This window comes from Agelaius phoeniceus, chromosome 3 (assembly GCF_051311805.1).
Source record: "Agelaius phoeniceus isolate bAgePho1 chromosome 3, bAgePho1.hap1, whole genome shotgun sequence".
Taxonomy (NCBI): domain Eukaryota; kingdom Metazoa; phylum Chordata; class Aves; order Passeriformes; family Icteridae; genus Agelaius; species Agelaius phoeniceus.
This window is the reverse complement of record NC_135267.1, coordinates 105,046,292-105,065,930: the sequence shown is the minus strand read 5'-3', so window position 1 is coordinate 105,065,930 and position 19,639 is coordinate 105,046,292. Positions and strand designations below refer to the sequence as shown.

The 19,639-nt window shown below is 38.7% G+C and overlaps 1 protein-coding gene across 33 annotated transcripts in view; it reads left to right on the top strand.

Moving 5' to 3' along the window:
* NRXN1 (neurexin 1) overlaps positions 1-19,639 on the top strand; it is a 681,323-nt gene that overhangs the window by 555,687 nt on the left and 105,997 nt on the right. For all 33 annotated transcript variants that reach the window (XM_077176064.1, XM_077176060.1, XM_077176056.1 and 30 more), the window contains one exon: positions 4,298-4,469. In XM_077176064.1, the coding sequence (XP_077032179.1) occupies positions 4,298-4,469 (172 nt within the window). The remainder of the gene's footprint in view (positions 1-4,297; positions 4,470-19,639) is intronic.

Below are 19,639 nucleotides of genomic sequence, written 5' to 3'. Positions count from 1 at the left end.
GAATTTCCAAATTAGGGCTCCTCCAGTAAGCAAACCCACACAGCCCCTCCCCCCAACCGGTTCAGGAAGGATTCCTTGGAGAGAAGTGGAAAGAACCTGTTTATTTAACAGGCACAGCACCCCCAGCACACAGAATGAACAATACCGGATGACACCGCTCTGAAAAAAGATGACAAATTCAGAAAGTCTCTCTCTGGGGGTGGTCACTCTGTTCTCAGTCCCTCCGGTGCTGGGGCAGCTGCTGCAGGCCACAAGGTGCAGAATCTTGGTGTTTCCCAGGTCCCAGTCCGGAGCAGGTTTGAAATGGTCAGAAAAAGGAAAGGAGAAACAGTCCAGGAAGAAATTGGACAGTTTAGCTAAACTAGCTAATGAGCAAAAGCAAGCAGAAGCGAAGCAAGCAGGAGCGAGAGAGCAAAGCAAAAAGCCAAAGCGGCAAAAGCAAGAGCTGCAGTCTCTGTGTCCCGCCAGGCTGATAAGAAAACCAAAACAAAACTTTCCCTCTTCAGAGCCGGTCTTAAAGGTACAGAACATAATATCCAACATTAACAGAACACATGAATGGGGATACAAGCATCATAACGTCACCCTAGGACAGGCTCAAAATAATTTCTGTAGACACAATGTTTAAGCTACTTGTTGAAATGCATCCCTCCTCTCTTTTGGCCTTTTTGGAAACTCTCCTGCCTCCTGCCTGACTCTGCTCTGTTATTGTGGCCTTGGCAGTATGGAATAGATGGAGGCACAGGAGGAAAAGGAATTGGTTCCATTACCATGTTCTCTCACAACTGAGTGAGACTGAGACAAAGAAAACACAGGCTGAGAACCATAAACAGTGCAGTGGACTTGTATGGGCTGTGTGTGCACAGCTGATTTTTACCAGGGGAGCTCTGAAATGATAATCTTTGCTTTTGGGCAAAAAAATGTTTGTGGGAATGTGAGCCTGTGCTGCTTTGGGTCATTGGCAGAGATAGCACCATTCAACAGCAGTGCTGACTTATTGCAGTATTTAGTGATGCACAGACATTTCTGTAGTGCCCATCTGCAGGGCACTGAAGAGGGAACCTCTCACTCAGCATTTGTCTGAGGCTGTTTTTGACAGGAAGGATGACTTCTAAGATTATTTTGAATGAATGAGTGATACAGGAAAATTTCCACCCCTTTACTATGCAACTGAGGCTGGCAAAGTGAAAATAATAATTTAGTAGGCTTCAGTTTTATCAGTATCTTTCCTTTCTGCACTACTATATTGCCCCCCAAAAAAGAGGAAATATAAAAACCAGCTCTTTCTAAAAGGCTACAGGCCCACTAGATTAAGCTTAACAAGGCTGAGGGCTGAGATCAAGTTATCTCAACAGGTTACTTTATGTCAGCTGATCCACAATAATTCTGTGTGCACATGGTCTTAACCTAAGACAGATGAAAACTAATAAGACAAAGACAAATGAAAAATAATGTTACCTTGCAGTGAGGGAGCATGCAGTGAGTCAAATTTCTGCATGATAATGCAATGGCTTAGGAAACCCCCTATCTACATAGAAAGGGGATTATTGCAGCATCATGTTTTGTTTTGTGGTTCTAAAGGGCTGTGCACAGTGGGGTTGTGATTCATATAATGTTTGATGTGATGTCCAGAAGTCAAACTTAAATATGGATCAGGATCCTTAAATCAGGAAGTCTTCAATTTGAAACACAGACTTGTTTCCTCATTTCATGGAGGTGTTACTGAGATGCCCACGGGTGCTGGAGAAATGTGTAAGAAATTAAAGACAAAAGAATCACTGTAATATGTTACCAGCTTTTAGGGTGATATTTGCTCTTGCATCTGCATGCTTGGTCTCTGTGCACAGTATCTGTGTACAAACATAGGGAAGTCAGGAAAACATGGGGTTTTTTTCACTAGAAGGTATATATCTATAAAGGAAGGCTGAAAGTTTACTTTCAAGTCTGCAAAGCATTCATTTCACTTGCCAATACCTGGCCATTTATAAATGGTAACTTGGCTGCAGTCCTACATTCTCCAACTTTGGGAAAACTGCTGATATAAGTGCTGTGTGTGCCACTTGTTTTTACTCCCACCATTTCTATTGACTTTAAAGCTGTTTTGTTTCCTTTGTCATTTTTTAAAATATCTAAAATAATATATGTGTATGCATATATATAGCAAATAAGAAAACTGGTATATAAAGTGTAGGTTATGAATAGTGTAATTATGAATCATGGTAAAATTAGTCAGCTTTATTTAATCCTCAGAGCCCTTTGATTTCTTGAAAGTACTATGAAAAGTTGCATACACCATTATCATTAAGTGCTGGTTTTCTTCATTTCAAAAATTAGTAAAAGAGGAGATTGCTTTAAAGCAGGACAATGTTACATGTCTTTGTGTATATTTCTGTGTAAAGAGAATAAGCATATGAATGAAACAGGTGAAACAAATAAGTTACTGCATCCATGGGAAAAAAAAATGGGTGAAATTTATTCTGAGTCTAGTTGAAGCAGCTGAAATTAAGAAGAACTACAGTTGCCTTTCCAAGATAACTGGGAAGTTGCTATACAGCTCACACCAGAGGCAAAAGAAGATGAGCATGAATTGGATAAGGTGGATCCCATATTGACACTCTATAGACATGGGAATGTCTATAGAGTAGGACCAATGAATGGAGAAATATTAAAATAATCCACAAGGAAAAAAAAGAGGAATGTTTAAAACATTGTTCAATCAACTGAGCCAAGAAAAAATTTTTTCAGACTCATTCTGCAAATCTCATGAGGGAATGGTCCTTTAGTTGTTTCAAAAAAGGTCATAGCTGGGGAGCTGAGTGTGGTGCCAGAACGCTGAGGAACTGCAGAGGTGCTGAGCAGCTGCTCAGCTGTGTAACTGCAGCATGCAAGCAGTGCTGGAAAACAAAGTCAGGTGTTTGAAAAGAGAATAAAATAAAGTGGGCAAAGTCCTGAGTTCTTTGCTTGGGGGACTTCCAGAGGCAAGGAGCTGCAGAGTGCACTTACTGCAGGAGGCAGTGCTAAGGTAGTAAGGCAAAGAGAGAGCAAACACAAGAGTTCTGCTACAGAGCTGGAACTGGTTCTGGAAGATTTGATGTGACTGAGCAAGACATACAAAGTAAAATATTTCATTGTGTTTCATCTGGTTGTGTAAAAACTTCATGAACTTTTTTTTAAATTTAAAGAAGGATGTACAAGTTCCAGGAACATGAAATTTCATGTAGAATTGCCAATTATTATGAATAAGTCCCTAATCTCATACTGTGCAGTGCTTTTCTTTTTTTCTCCTCAGTGTAATAAATACCTTTACTGAGGAGCAGAATTGATTTTATGGGAGATTAAAAAAATGCAAAGTCCTTAAGTTAACTTTAATAGACATTAAAAAACTTTGTTAAAATGAGGTGTCCCATTAGAGTGAACATTTTAATAATTAAAAGTCAATAAATATGAAAACTTGCTGATATGACAATCATTTGGAAAATCTACTGCTTTGCTCCCAGGTATTGGTGTGCATGGGAAGTCCCCTTAGCCCTAAGAGCACACAAACACAGAAGTTTATAGGCAAATCCCAGCAAAAAAAAAGAAAAGAAAAAGAGTGTCTGGCCTTAGTGAGAACAATTCCACCTTCCTGTGTCAGCAAATGCCTTTTCCTGCTCTCTGGCTCTGAACAGGGAAGTCCTTGTTAATCAGCCAGTGTGATCTTGGCTTAATGATTCAAAATCACTACAATGTGATGCCAAAAATCTCTCCAAGCAGAAAAAAAAAATAATCTCCTTCTTTATTATCATTTTTGAAGGCTCTAAGTATGAATGAGGTTTGAAAAAAAGGAAAAGCAGGGCTGGAACTTGGCTTTTATGGCCAGAAGATTCTTGTATCTCTTTCAAGTGACGCTGCAAGTCTTTCTGTTTTGAAAGTCTAAAAGGAAAATTTTTGTTTAATCTTCATGGAGGTGAGGGAGAGGACAAAGTCAGAAACCTTGAGCTTTCCTCCATCTTCCGCCATCCTCATCTTGATCTGAATCTCTTGGAAAAGGAGAGAGCTCAATTTGGTGAAGTAATTCATTTGGAATATCAATTACCCTTCAAAAACAGGTCCCAGACTTCCTAAGCTGTCAGAAGGTTTGTCACTGCCACGCGCGAACCTTCAGAAGTTACATCTGAGGAGGGAAGACTTTGTTAGAAATCTTCCCCCTGTGTGACACACTGTCTCAATTCCTCCTAAAACAACTCCTAATTAGTTCTTTTTTCTTCTTCCTCTTTCCTTTTTTTTTTTTCTTCCCTTCCCCCTCCCAACTCTGCAGCACCAGGGAAAAATTGGAGTTAAGTTTAATGTCGGGACGGACGACATCGCCATCGAGGAGATGAACGCCATCATTAACGACGGGAAGTACCACGTGGTGCGCTTCACCAGGAGCGGTGGCAATGCCACCCTGCAGGTGGACAACTGGCCCGTCATCGAGCGCTACCCAGCAGGTAAGGCCCCACACAAACACCTGGCACTGAGAGGGCGGGGGGTGCCAGGAGTTTGCCTCGTTTTGCTCCCCTCCTGATGCAGGATCAGCTCCCTTGAGGTGTTTTAGTAGCTGCAGAAGTAGTTAAAAAGAATCCTGAGCAGTGCAGTTTTATGATGATGGCGTTTCCTAAGTGAGTTTAAAAGCCCAAATTCAAGTTATTACTGGAAGTGGGAAAATGCAGTTATGGAGGCATGAAGTAGTAGTTTTGTTTCTTGCTATCATTTGTTTTTATTGCACTTTTGGTTTAGCGGGGGAAAAAAAGGCTTTGACAAAAGCTACACAGTTTAAAGTGACTCACAAATCCATCCCCAAGTGATGGGGTGAAACATTTGCTGAGGAAAAGGTTGTCTGTGTTCTTTGATTACAAGATTACAGCAATCTGAAGCTTATGAATTTAGCAGAAGTCTTCCAGCAGACAGAAACCAAACAACATTGCAGTTATCAATTGTACAGCCAACCACCCAAACTGAGGTGCCCTAACTCCAAATGCAAACTGCAGGGCATTATTTATGCAGATGATGCTGGTTACTTGAAGAGGACCGCTAGTATGACAGCAGAGCTGTCTTGAGAAGGCCCATATTTAATTTTATGCAAATGTTATGCACTGAGGATTACTATGATGCTAATTTTATTCGTTTTTAAAGGCAACAGGTTTTTCAGATACACAATCCCTTTCTTATTGGGTAGGACAACTGAGCCATTAATGGTAACTTATGCATCTGCATGTTATCTCCTAACAGCTGCTCTGTGTGTTGATATTAAGCAAAAGGCAGCAAATTTAGAGGTGTAAATGAAGGCAAATATGCAAACCAGAATGCCGATTGCACAAACGACAGTTCTGATTTATTGGTTTAAAAGTAGAAAATTCTTCATTTTTGGGGGTGGAGTGCAGCAGGAGGGTGTGTTTCACTAGTAAGGAATGTATAAGCCATTCCCTGGATTAATTATTAGTATTTAGGATGGGGATTTTTGTTATTTCTGCCATTTCAGTTATAGTCCAGCTATTTAAAAAAAAAAATTAAAAAAAATTCACATGAAATATAACCCTTGGACATAATTCAGAATATATGAAATAATGAAAGTATGTATTGGGAAAGAATCTATGTATAGCAGAAGTTGTTAAAAAAACCCACCTGTGTGCTAATGTGCTACGAATGAATGGCAGCTCTTGGAATTAGAACCATTTTTTCTAAGTTAGGCACATCTATGAGAGGTGATAAACTCAGGAGGGAAAGGGGGATGCTGAAGGAAGTACATTCAGAGATCTTTCAGATATTCCTTTTCCCCCTAGCTTTCTCCTTTTGCAGTTTGGTAAATGGTTGCTGAAATAAGGTGTAAGCTGGGGATGACTTGTTATCGTTCATCAAGACCTATTCAACACAAAGGGAAGAATAGGCTTGAGGTGGTGTTTTGTTTATTTTGGTTTTTACCAAATGATGAGCATGAATTCACCACCTCCAAGCTCAGGAGTGGTGCACCCCAACAAAGAGGAAGTCTGGCAAACATGCCAGGAGGTCTGTGTGGATGAACGGGGTGCTCCTGGACAGGCTCAAACACAAAAAGAAGCCTTGAGTTCTGAAGCTAGTGGCACATAGAACTTGTTTATGCTGAAAAAAAAAAAATAGAAAATAAAGTGATTTTCTTGGGATGGAACTGGTGGAGTGGAAGAAAGTTGGATGTTTTCTTTGAAAAAAGAAAACAAAATACTAGATTTTTATTCAGTTTCCATGAGTGCTCTATGTGCAGGCTGCATTTCAAGGCATTCTCAGTTGCTTCATTAGCTGCAGTACAGAATCCCTTGGTTGGATCTTCTGAGACTGCTGTTGGCCTGTAACTTTCTTTGACTTTCCCATGATAATATTTTATGACTCCTGTATGTCACAGCATTGCTTTTGGCTGCTATCCTCCCCCTTTTCACCTTCCATCTCTTCTCCCTTCCCAGAAGGCCACCATCAAGGCACACCTTTCTCTTCTCTTACTATGCTGCTCCATCAGATTTGCCACTTCTTGTTGTTTTGGGCTTTTTAGTTAATAGTAAAACCAAGATTAGGCAACCTAATTAGTAAAGTTGCTATACTTACATATGCTGTATTTTTTTTTCTTTTCAAAGATAAAATTAAATAATCAGTTGGTTGTCTAAAGCATACCAACTGATCAAGTCTTTCTTGTTGAGGAAAGATTTTTCTCAGAATTACTCTTCAGGTTGGCATGCCTGATTACAAGACATTGCTTGTTTGTGTTTGGTGCCTTAAAATGCTGGGTGAAGCTTTTCTAAGAGAATTTTCTGCTCAGAGACTCAGGAATTTCCAGTTTCATTGCCTGTGTATCCTTCATCTGGCCCCGTGTAGCTGCTGTAGATTAGGATACCCAAGGCCCAAAACCAGCTGGTACCTTACAAAAAAATATCACACAGCAATACTTCACAGAGTTTCCATGGTGGCTTTGTGTGTTTTACCCAAGAGCTGGCTAAAAATGCAGAAGAGTGACCCTGGAAGATGAACAGAATGGAGTCTGTCCCTCCTGTGACAACATTCTTGATCCCACTAGATTTGAGTTTGCTCTGGGCCAATGCACCTTCAATTTATATCTGAGTGGGTGTGAAATGAGAGAGCTGTAAAAGGAAAAGAGGCAGGGGTCAGTGGTAGAGGATGATTATCCTAGTTGAGGTGGATGGTTGTTTTTTGAAATATGGTTGGGAAAAATGTGTTTTAGTCCTGAACAAATGTGAAGATTTCAGTATCCTGAAGTGGCTGCATGATTTTCAGAAACAGAGGTTTGGATTTACATATGTATGTTCTTCCAGACTACCATCAAAGTAATTTTTTTACTCTGAAGTTTCTTTCCTGTCACTTTTCTGAATAAAATAAAATGCTAGAGCTGTGAGGATGTATACTTTGATTTCTGCCCTTTATTAAATGTTGATTCTGTTTTCCCCATTTCTTGTGTTTGTGGCTGGTGCATAGCCCTGTGATTGTGAGTGGCACACTGTAGTTTTTTAAAAGTTGATTAAGATGTCCATATTTTCACTTGATTTATTTATTCCATCTGTCTTAACTAAATTCAGTGCTATGTCTCTTTGCTGAATTATCACCATCCCTTCTGCATCTTTGCAAAGAACTTTAGTGTTTCATCCTGACCTCTTTTTCAGACAGTAAATTCACATTAACTTCTCTGGATGCAGCCTAATTTATGATCATATTAAACAGCAATGAGAAAACTGCTGACTATTCAGTCAGAGCTCCTAATAAATAGACCATCCCCATTTCCATGCAGATCCTTTCTACTCCTTGTTGCTTATCTTGTCTGCTTCATTGTCTAGTTTTAATTTCCCTTCCCAATGGTCTGGCTGCTGTTGTGGTGATGGGGCTGCTCCACAACAGCAACTCCAGCTGCTTCTGTGAAGAGGCTGCTCTTGTAACTTCAGTTAGGTAACAATTCTACACTTTCAGTTCCCTAAGGTTGCATAAAACAAAGAACTTGTTAATTTGTGTCAAAATGAACTAAGAATTTTGGTCAAATTTAAAAAAAAAAAGGAAGAAAAAAAGAAAACTGTTGTAGTAATATGAAAATATTAATTTCAGTGTTTTCTGAATAAAATGTTCTGACTTGTCATATCAGGATTTCCCAGTGTTTACACGGGACTTAGATAATCTGAGAACAAAACATTTTATTTAATTTGAAACAACATTTTAATCCTTACCTGAAAGAAAATATGTTTCAAATAAAATCAAAAAGGGAAGAGGGGAAAAAACCTTTATAATAGTGCTCATAACCATATCTATTTATCATGAAAAACAGTTTTCTTAATTATCTGATTTTTCTTCCATGGTAGTGAAGTGTGCATATTTTACTAGTCAGAAAAAGTATATCAAAAGATGGTAGAGGACATTTAAAAGCCACAATAACCACCACTTATTGTGAAAGAATTTCAGAATCACTTTTCTGACACTAACTCTGTGCTTTCTGTGGTCAAAGGCAGTTTGTCTAATGATGATTCTTTTAAAACACACAGCACAACTAATCATTTTACCAGTGAGGATTTTCTCTTCATTGTAAATCTTCCATTGTAAATCAGACCTTCCTTCCATTGTAAATCAGAAAATGACCTATTAGATATTGGGCAATGGGTCTGTGGTTCCAAAACTGCTCAGTCTGCTGAGAGTGCTCAGCATTCCTGGGACCCTGCAGCAGTTTGGAAGACACTGTCTGATGTAGACAAATATCTAAAAAGATGCCCTCCCAGTCATCCCTGGATCTCTGCTTAGCCTTAGAAAAGCAAAACTTTGTTGCAGCTGTCCTCACATAGCCCATGGGTCAGGACGAGTCAGGGATGTGTCTGACAGACCAAGATCTGGCAGCATGAGCATGTCACTCACACTGCTTGCAGAAAAGAGCTTGTCCAAAGCATTGCCAGACTGCTGGAGCAGATGCATCCTGTGATCATCCCTGTGATTAGGAGGTATAAATCATGATAGAGCACAGACACCAAAGAACCTGTGTGAGAGACCTGACATCATGCCAGTACCTCTGCAAAATGGCAATCACCAGCTTGAAGGGCTTTGATATAATATAGAATGATTCTGCACTGGGTTTTGGTTTGGAGGTTTTTTTGGTTAGCTGGCTCGGTGGTTTGGTTTTGATTAAAGAGCTGAGATCACTCATGTTGTCTTTAGGGACTGTCTCTGGATCTGTGGGATCAAAGTTGTTCATGCAGAACATCCAAGGGCTAGGGGAAAGGGACATGTCATTTAAATGCTTCTCTTGGTCCCTGTATTCTAGAAAATAGAAAAAGTGTCTGTCATCTTTTCATGGGGAACATGTGACTTTGAGATAAATGCTAGAAGTCAGCTATTACCATGTATCCTATTTAGGGTAAATAGCATCCATTTGTCTTGGTTTTCCTGTGTTCAGATTGACTCTAAAATTAACAGGAGACATTTGTGTCAGTACATTTGTTTCTCCAGGAAGGGATTAGCATTTCCCAAGCGATCTATGTACTTGCCTAACTTGCTTACTATTGGCTTAGAAATATCTTCCAAACTGAAGTCCCTACAGCCTCTTCTGGAAGAAGACCAAAGATGATTTTCAGGTATTAGTGTGGTGGTAGGAGATATCTCAAGCACTTTCACAAATGTGTCTTTGAATAGTCTAATAAAAGCCTGTTATCACCACATTCATAATGGTCAAGGTGATGTAGGAATCTAACTAGTAAATGATCACTGAGTGTTTGCCTTGCCTTGTGCCAGAGAGCAAATTTTCAAACCTCTCTGGCCACTGCTGTTTGGACACAGGACCTTCAGGGTGTTTCACAGGAAAATAACAAAAGCTTCTGACTGCTATTTATTTGTCCAGCAACACATTGCCTGTACCTTTTATCTCACTTGGTTCCTCCTTTGGATAAGAGAATCCATCTTGACTGTCTCTTGTGTGTGTTCCCTTGCTATGGCCAGAGTTTTGACTCCTACAGTCAGATCTGTCATCCCTCAATCCTGATGGTAAGACATAGAGGATATGAGGAAACACCATCATCTGATAAGCTGCAAAGCTTACAGACCTGGAGGAATCTCCCATTGCTTGTTCACAAAGACAAAATAAAAACTGCCCTTATGCCCAGGAGGGAAGTCCAATGGAAAAGACTTAAGTTCTGTTCACAGCGATTAAGTTTCTGTGAAACACAAACTGCCCCATGTCTCCTGGTCTGGATGTCATTTTCCTGCTGTGGGAAACCAGTGGTGCCAGTGAAATAAGGACACCTCATAAGACTTTATTTTCCTTGGAGATAACAGTGTTTGGAAAAATTGTGAGGACAGGAATATGTAGAAGATGAATGTGCAAGTAAACACTTTATGTATAAATTTATGCCACATGTATAAAATCAGGCTTTAGAAGTGGAGGATGTGGGTCTTAAATATTTAGTCTACGGAATTAGTAAGAAGAGAATAGGAAAAATACCAGCTAAATCAGTAGTTGTTTTGTGAGCAGCTGAAGTCTCACCTCCCTGATTTGGAAAACAAAACTCATCAGTGTTATTTATAGCCTTTCATGTGTCCATGGAGTCACATCTCCCTGGGGTCCTGTCTGTGCTGAGTTCTCCACCTGGGAAGGTCTGCTGGTACCTGTTATAGTTAAACCTACTCTGGTTTGGTAGGAGATAATGGGGTATAAATATGAATGAGTTAGCATACTTGGGGTCTTTGATTTGTAAAAAGTCTTTGATGAAGTTCCATGTGAAAATATTCAGGAAGAATTTACCCAGCCCTGGTGGTAAAGGTCGAGTTCTTTGATGGATCAGACTCCCTCTTAGGGAGAACAGGGTCACAGATTCCCACCTAATGAAAATCAAAGGAGTAAATAAATTGATTTTCAATGGATGTATGATCATTCAAACCTTGTTATATATTGAATAGCATTGATTTTTTATATAAAAATTAGAAACCATACAGGCTGCAAGAGAGACAAATTAGAGATTAGTACAGAAGAAAAAGATTAGTGAATGAAGAACTTAAAAATTTGTGCTTCCTTTAACAGGCAATGAAAAAAACAAAATGGAAAAATGAAAGGTAGAAAAATCTAAAAATGTATTTTGAAATAAAAACATTTAATAATCCCAAATTTTTACGTTTTTGAAATTCAGAAATTATTGGTTTTGTGCAATTTATTTTGCACAAAATGAGAATGAGAAATTTTGCAAAATCTTCATTGGTTTAAACATTTTAATCAAACAAAGTATTTTCTATTCTCATCTCAGAGTTAAAATGACAACTGACTCTGAATATACATCTTAGCAGTAAAAGTAAAGTTGATCTATGAAAGATAATGCATATGGGTGAGATAATCTGAAATTTCATAGAAAATATTTTAATTGGTTGCACTGGCTCAAGACAAAGGTTTAATGCTGTACACAGCTCATGGATTATTTCATTACCAGTCAAAAAACAAGTTCTGAGAATGTTTAGAATGCTAAAGAAAATATTAATGGAACTATATTTAAATCAATGGGCCACTTTCCCTGTAAAGGATTAGTGGCTTGGATGGCTTTTTTCCCGTTCCAATTTCCTTTTTTTTTTCCTGCATGTGTATTTAAAAGTAAGGTTAGTGATAGAAGACCTTAAGAAATTAGAAATTAAAATGTACTGGGTCAAGTCTGCTTCTTTGCATAAATTGTTTCTCTTAGAGAGTAACTTAGAAGGAACATCCTACTCTTAAGAAATACTTTTGCTTTCAGTCCAAGCACTTTCCAGTTCATCCCACTTTGCTCTTACATGTCTTTTCAGAATAGTTTTCTCATTTCTCTGCTCATCATAATAACCTTTCGTTGATGCTTTTTTTTGTTTTGAATTTGGTTTTTAGCTGCACGTGTGTTTGTGTATGAGAGCACTAGGAACCTCAAGGATATACGAAGACAGTAATGCAGATATTAATTTGGCATTTTAAGACCTTAATTTTCTTTTTCATGCCTCAGAACTGGAAAGCCAATGTCATTCTGTAGCTGACTACCTGCTGAATGTCTTTCCTTGTGAATTCTCTATCAAAGTGTCCCAACTTAGGGCAAGAAGGGGTGGGACTGGTCCTATATCTTAAGTGTGTGACCTGCATTTTGTAGTGTAAGCCTTGGTGTCACTTTTGTTAATTCAGAGGGACTCTGTTCCTCTTGACTGATATCTGCAGCCTCTTCAGCATTATCACCATGTCTGCCTTCATGTCATCTACAGATTTCACTATGTGGATGGCACTTTATACTGAGATCAGTGAAGAAAGTACAAAAGGTGCTTTATTGCCAAACTCAGCTTGGCTACTTTCTTAGGAGTTCCTCTGAGGTAGTTTTTCTGGGAGAAAAACATTGTTTTTCCTTGCAGTCGTACCTGCAGTGGCTTCTGTGGTAGCTCCTATGGCAGTCTAATGCAATTTGGGAATTCACAGTGATATTCCTCTTGTTAACTCCATGTGGAACTCAGCATTGAGTTTATCACATTTCCATGGCTAAAACACAGGCAGGCCTTCCACTCATTCAACTAGATGGCATCAGTTCCCTAAAATACGTGGAGAGCTTTGGTACATCTGACCCACCTACTATGTCTTGAGGCCATTTATTTTTCAAATATAGTTAATTTAGTGGGGAACATAAGGGGCAGAATATGGTACAGTTGACACATTGGCATGTCTGAATGTGACAACAAGGACTGCTTATCATCAGTGTGAATGATTCACTGAGAAGCTAAAGAAGATGCTGAATGAAGGGGGAGTTGCAGGGAGGAGGCAACTCCAGGGCTGGTTCCTGGAAGGACATGCATCCCAGGAAGATGGGTGTGCATCAAGTGTGATGCAAGACAAGGAGCCCTTGAATTCAGAGCCTGTCAATGGCTACAGGCTCATGATATCAGTCTCTACATGAGACAGAGGAAGGAGAGAACAAACCCTTGTTAGATGCTATTCTTTGTGTTTTTGGGGTTTTTTTATTCAGCTTTTTACCATACACTTTTCACACTCCTTTATTTTTTCCAGAGTTAATCCATGATTTGTTACATGACATCATATCAAATGCTTTACTGAAATCCAGAAAATTAGATATACTTCATTTCCTTCATCTAGAAAATGAGTTAGCTTGTCGAATACAGCTGTTAAACCAGCTTAACATGATTTGGTAAAGTTTTGCGTTTTATCTCATTTTCCAATTGCTTTCATGTCTTTAATTATTTATTTTAAAATTTGTTCTAAAGCAGCATGTATGGCTAAGGTCAGACTAAACACTTCAACTGGGTAGTTTTTAAATTCTTCTTATGTAAAGCTATTACATTGTCTGTTCTCTGCTACAAGAAATTACACGTTTCATTGGATACCTGGATTTAAAAATTCCTGGCTGCTTCTTTTTAAGTTCTGGGATAGCAATCATCTTTCTCACTTTCTGGCCACACAAGTTCAGTAAGAATATGTACATTGCTTTTTTCAGAGCTGTGGAGATCTGTATTAAACACTTTCCTGTTAGTCAATTCAATCTGCTCCCTTCAATCACCATCAGCCTTCCTATAAAGTAATTCGCCTTGACTCTATGATCTCTTTTTGTTTATAGCACTTTAGAAACTCTGGCTTTTGAATTTAGTTTACTGTCTTTGGGAGGTTCTTTGGGTAAATTCTGGCAACATTTCCTGAGTATTTATTTATTTTTCTAACTCTGAAAGGTACTGCTTTCTTTACTGAGCAAGTCTGGTGTTTTAACTTCCTGTAACATAGCCTGTGATAGTGCAGTTGTTCAGTCTAGTAGATCTCCCCTGGTATATTTTAACCTTGCAGGTGCAAACTCAAAAAAAAAAAATATATATATATAATCATTTAAATACTTTATAGAAATTCCAAGTGTCATTCCTGGCTGAATCCAGCCCCTTACACTGATTGCATAATCTGACTTCCTTCAGGTTATCAAATTTTGTTCTTTTTAAATCAAGAATCTGATTTACAGACTTATTTTTAGTTGTCCTCATATTAATTTAAGTCAACTCCTGATCACTCAATCAAAAAAATGTTTCCTACAATTAGCTTTTCTGTGATGTCTCCAATACTTAGCCAAAGCAAAGATAAAATTGTGTTATTTTTTGTTGATTTTGTCTGGACAAAATCCTCAATGAGGATTTACTATTGTAGGAAGCTGAAATCTACCTATATTCATGTTATGATGTCCAGTTATAATATTAATAAAATGAGGCATTATACCAGAGTGTAAAATAATGGTATGGGGAACTAAAAATAAGACAAGGAGTTATTTAAAACTCAGTTCACTGAGTTCTCCAGCATAAAGACAGAACAAACTATTCTGGAAGCAGGAATCAAAATATATGAAAAATTCATCTAAGTTACTGAGACACAAACCAGCAGTCAAGTGATGGATGTAACTAGGCCAGTGTGCTACCTTCCCTTTGTAATTGCACAACTGATTTCTTGCATGTTTTTCTCATTTCATACAGCTCTGACTGCTCTTTGTTTATGATTAAATGTATTTGTCAGCATGCACACAGGTCTCACATTCTGTATCATTTTATTGTCGATGTGAAAGATTGATGTTAAGAAAAATGGAAATTTATTTTCCCATTCTCTTTGGGTGAGCCTCTGCTGCAGCTTACTCAAAGTGAAGGAATTTTTTGTTTTGCTTTAAAAAAAGAACTTCTGCCCTTTGAGAGATTGTGAAATTGTTCTATCCTGCTGCTGTCTTTAAATAAAGAACCTAGGTGATACCCAAACAAAGCACTACAGTAAGTCTCTTTTCAAAAAGTGGTTTCAGTAAAATTTCCCAAATCAGCTTTTTAATTTGACAGCTTATCAGGTCTTTCTGTCAGAAAATGCAATATAATAATGCTTCTCTGAGTCTGCATACAGATTTTTTTTTCCCCCCTTTATTTTTCATCTTGGATATCCCGGTGAAATACAAAGGCTCATCCCTTCTTAGGCTTGTTAGATCCTGTAATTAAATTCAGATCTTGATAAAATGTGTGGCACAGTTGTCATTACTTGATCACAGAAGGTATAACACCTTTCAGTTAGATATGGCAAGGTGGCACAATGGAAGGAGAAAGAAAATGTCAAATGAGCAGTGATTCAGAAAAGTGTTTTTAAAATACTGAAAGAAACAGAAATGTGCTCTTTTCGTGTCTTTTGGCAGAGGATGGGCCAAAATGCCTGCTTTCCATAATTAGGCACAGGGTGATATGGAAATGGAATTTCTGAAGACAACAAGCTCCAGGGATTCAAGTTAGAGGAATAAAATGGGAATGAAAACAGACCTAAGAATGAGACATTGCAAATCTGTCTCAGCTGGTCCCTTTCACCCCTTCAGGAAAGCCTTATCTATTAACAATTCCTAAAAGTCAGGTCACAAAAGATGAAATATTGCCAATACTTAGAGGTTCTTTTACAAACTTGTATTTGTCCTGACCTAGGCTTTCTGGCTAACCTGCAGTATCATACTTTCCCAATCTAGTAGGGTAAGTTAGAAATGGAGGATTAGCATCTTGTCAGTCAAGAAGAGAACAATTTACTCCAACTCTTCCCCAAGGAATTTTAGCTGCATAGTTTCCTTAACAATATAATGCTGGTATCTCTGATGGCATCAATGATTTAAAAGAAATTCGTCATTCTTCTTTTTCTTTCCCAGGGGCAGGACTGTGTTGTCAGTGCAGAGATTTGAACAGATTCCTTTGTTTCTCTCTCCTTCCAGCCCCCAGTGGGTTTGTACCTACCTCATTACACAGGACTTTATATAACGTGTCACTCGCTGGGCCGAACCAATGATTCCCTCACCCCACTGAAAGGATTTCTGTGTAACACTGAAGTTGGTGTGTTTGTGACAGTGCCCCTGTCCTGAGATGCCTCTCTGGATGAGCACACTCATGTGCCAGCTCTGAGGCTCCCACTGAAGCTGCCAGTGGCTGGTTGAGCATGCAGGAGCAGAGTACAACGCTGTGTGCTTCTCCTGCAGTGCGCTCTATTTCCATTACCTTCTGGGGCAAGCCTGGAGTCAGTCTGCAGTGGGAGCCTTTCTCAGGACAGAGAAAATCAATGTGGTGTTGAGCCTTCCAACCAGACAATCTATCATATGGAAAACAAAATTAATTTCTCTGCAGTGCTGTTGTGTTTCAGGTGCTCTCAGAAGATGAGGTATTTTTTTATTTGGGGCACATTTGTGCATGTGTCCCCAGTATATTTTACTGGTGGCATGAGGTGTGACAGCAGTATAGTACTTTATGTCTGCAGGATAAGAACTTCCATTAAACTAACTAATTCAGGGATAGTCACTATAATTCATACTCCAGCAGGGAAAACAACAACTTGCTCTGGTCTGGATATATTTTCCAGAGAGAGAACTGCATTAAGCAGGTATCCAGAAGGATGGAAATCATTGCTTCCTGGAACACATGAGCATGCACATTCTTTAGACTCTCTTTCTCCCCTTTGTGCCTTATGAAGATGGGAGAGAAGCTGTACACCCATCTCTTCGTCTTGTGGTGTGATTAGATTTCTTCAGTCTTAAGCCCTGCTATTAAAAACAAACAAACAAACAAAAAACATCTTCCAACTGCAGCATCTACACTGTCAAAATATTTCTTTTATTTAATACTTTGGATTTGAGATTAACGTTGCACCTTAATGTTGTTGTTAATGTTGCACCTTAGTTGCAACAATACAAATTCTGTTGTATTATAGCATGCATATACAATTAAGTTCAGTGTGTTCCAGGAGTTTCAAAGAGCTACCTTGACCCTAGCAGTGTATAGCTAAGCCAAAGTATAGTTGGTTTTTTGTTGTTTTCTTTTTCTTAGTCTATCCTACCTGTCAAAAAAGAAAACCTTGTATGATTTATATAACCTAGAACTATTGTGAGCTTCACAAGAGGAAGGTTGTGTAGTATACAGCATTTCAAATAAATTTGAAGCAGAAATTTAATATCCCTCAGTGTTTCAGAAGCATTGAAACATTGTAAAGGACATCCTAATTTCAGCCCCTTATGCAGATATTAACTGAATTAAAGGCAGTGAAATTATGCTCTTAGAAATTGGTTTAATTGAGATGTGAATGGTTTATTTTCCTCAGTGAACTATTTCTAAGGCATTAAATGGCTTTTCTGGTGCAGCATCGGGTATAGTGGACGTTAAAAAATGAATGAAACACGGTATCATCAAGGTTAAGTATATATAAAGACAATTTTGATTTTCCTGTTTTACAGATCTGATGGGCATTAATAGAGGAGAGGTTTAAAATTTTTAAATTACAGTTTATACAATAGGGAGAGAATAATAAATATGTCCTTTGCAAAAGAACAAATGGTGCTAAAAATATAACTGTAACTGGGTACAGGGCTCAATCTTGAAAGCATAATCTCATTTTCAGAGCTTGGTAATTGCCTCATAGCAATTTTTAACCAAAGGATTCTTTAGCATCTCACTTTAGGGCCCCAGTCCTGGGGCTTCTTTCGTGTAAATTCAAGTGAGTTTATGTTTGAACTAAACTGCAAACTCAGTTATGGCTGCACTGTCAGTTCCAGAAAGCTGTGGTGGATAGGGTACACATGAAGATTTGGGCAGAAGGGTTTCAGACTCAGTTTCAGCATTCCTCCTCTCCTTTTATTTTAAATTCTCCGGTGCTCATTGGTATCCTATGTGTAAAAAATCATCCTCCAAGAGCCAAATTAGAATCGGAGAGGAGCAACACTGCAGAGGGCATTATGGCAGTGACTTTGGGGATCCTGCAAATCACAGCCACACATCTCATTTTCAATCCCAAAGTTAGTGGATATTCCTCATCCAATCGTGAGCAGTGAATATAGTTAATTTTTCATTAGTCAGCCTGAGGTAATAAGCTCAGTATTTCATACAACCGATGGTTCTCAGAGAGGGGCACTCACTGTCTGGAACTTCCCCCAACCATGGGGTTCTCTACTGGCTCTAAAAAGCTTATGGCAATGCAAACAGTGTCCTGGAGAAATAGAATTCCAAGAAGACTCTTGTGGTGGGGTCTCATCTTCCAGGTTTCTCCACGTGAAACACCACACTAGGCTGTGAAAAAGGAGTTCATGGAAATGGCTTTGTGGGCACAAAAGGCTAAAACATTAAGAATTGGGGAGGATTTTACCACCTTTTGCAGCACTTTGAAACAAGCTCTGGAAGAAGTATCAAAGTCTGTACCTGGGGTCTTTGGTTCTATAGAAGAAAACAAGTTGCTGTGTGTGTGTAATGAGAACCCCAGAGAGGCAAAATCTTAAGTGATTTATACTGTCAAAAAGAAAACCATGCAGTGACTTGATTACAGTCTGAGTGCTTTCAGGAGGAAAAAACCAGTAGATGCTTACAGTGCTCTTTAGCTGTTCCTAGAAAGCTGTAACCAGAGCTAAGAAATTCATGGAAGAAATGAGCACAGAATTTCAACAGTGAGCCTTGGTACTCACTTCTGAGAGATTTACCTCATGGTGTGTCATCACATCAGGAGAAGGTGGCTCCCTGGAAATCCTGATTGAGCTGGTTATAAATTAACCAAAGAATAGTTTCATGGCTGAATAGCTGCTTTAGTCATATCCTTTGATGTGCAGTTGGCATTAGTGCTATGTCTTAGGAGTGTACTATCAATACACTCCTAAGAATATTGCTATGGCACCACTGTGTTCATAATGCTGATATAGCAATAACTTTCCAGGAATTAAAGTCAGAGTAGGAAAAAAAATAAAAGTTCCCAGGCATCATTTCTATACCCAGAAACATTACTGTACTAATCAAAAGCTATAATACCTTAAATATGTCAGTCCTATTGCATCAAACTTGCAAAAGAGCAGAAAGAGAATACTGGCAATATTTCTTAAACCTTAATAAAACACTTATCTTTCTCTTTCCCAGCTTTGTATATTTATACATCCATAAACCCTGATAAATTCCTGTAAGGAATGATTTTTAGTTAACTGCTTGCTTATCCATCCCATCTGATAGCTCACAGTTTGTTGCATGTAATTTTTGCAGTAGCTGACTTTAGTTAAAGAGCATTGCACAGAGTAAGCCTGCATGCAGCTTTTCCAGCTGAGTTGGAGAGATGAGCCGTGCTGCAGGAGTGTGTCAAAAATAATCTGCTGCCTGTACACTTCCCTTATCTGTCATAGCTCTGTGGATGCAAGCACCATGGGTGTTCTGTGCAGAAAACAAAATGGCTTGTTACTCCAGTCCTTGTCAGAAACCCGTTTTAGCCTTGTACTTTATTGGTGGTAACAACCCACCCTGGCAGTTAGACATATTTCAGTGTTAATTGAATGTACTTCAGCCTCATACTTTCTAAGTTTCAGTGCTCTGCTTTAGAAGCAGTGCCAAAGCTGTGAACATAGAAATAAAAGCAAGGACAGGAGGCAGCTTCCTTTTGCCATGGAATCTACTGAGTCCATGGCAATACTTTCAAGGGTGATGATGAACAGTAGATTGATGGACTGATGTAGTCCTTCCTGCTCAGAGGCCTGAATTTTGTCTTGAAATGTGCTTATTAAACTGAAATGAATTAATATTTTATTAGTAAGTCATCTGCACATTTTAGCTGTTAGTGTATTATCTGCTTTGAATTAGATGCTTATTTAATACTTCACTTTGCTCAGTACCATCATTTAGAAATAAAAAT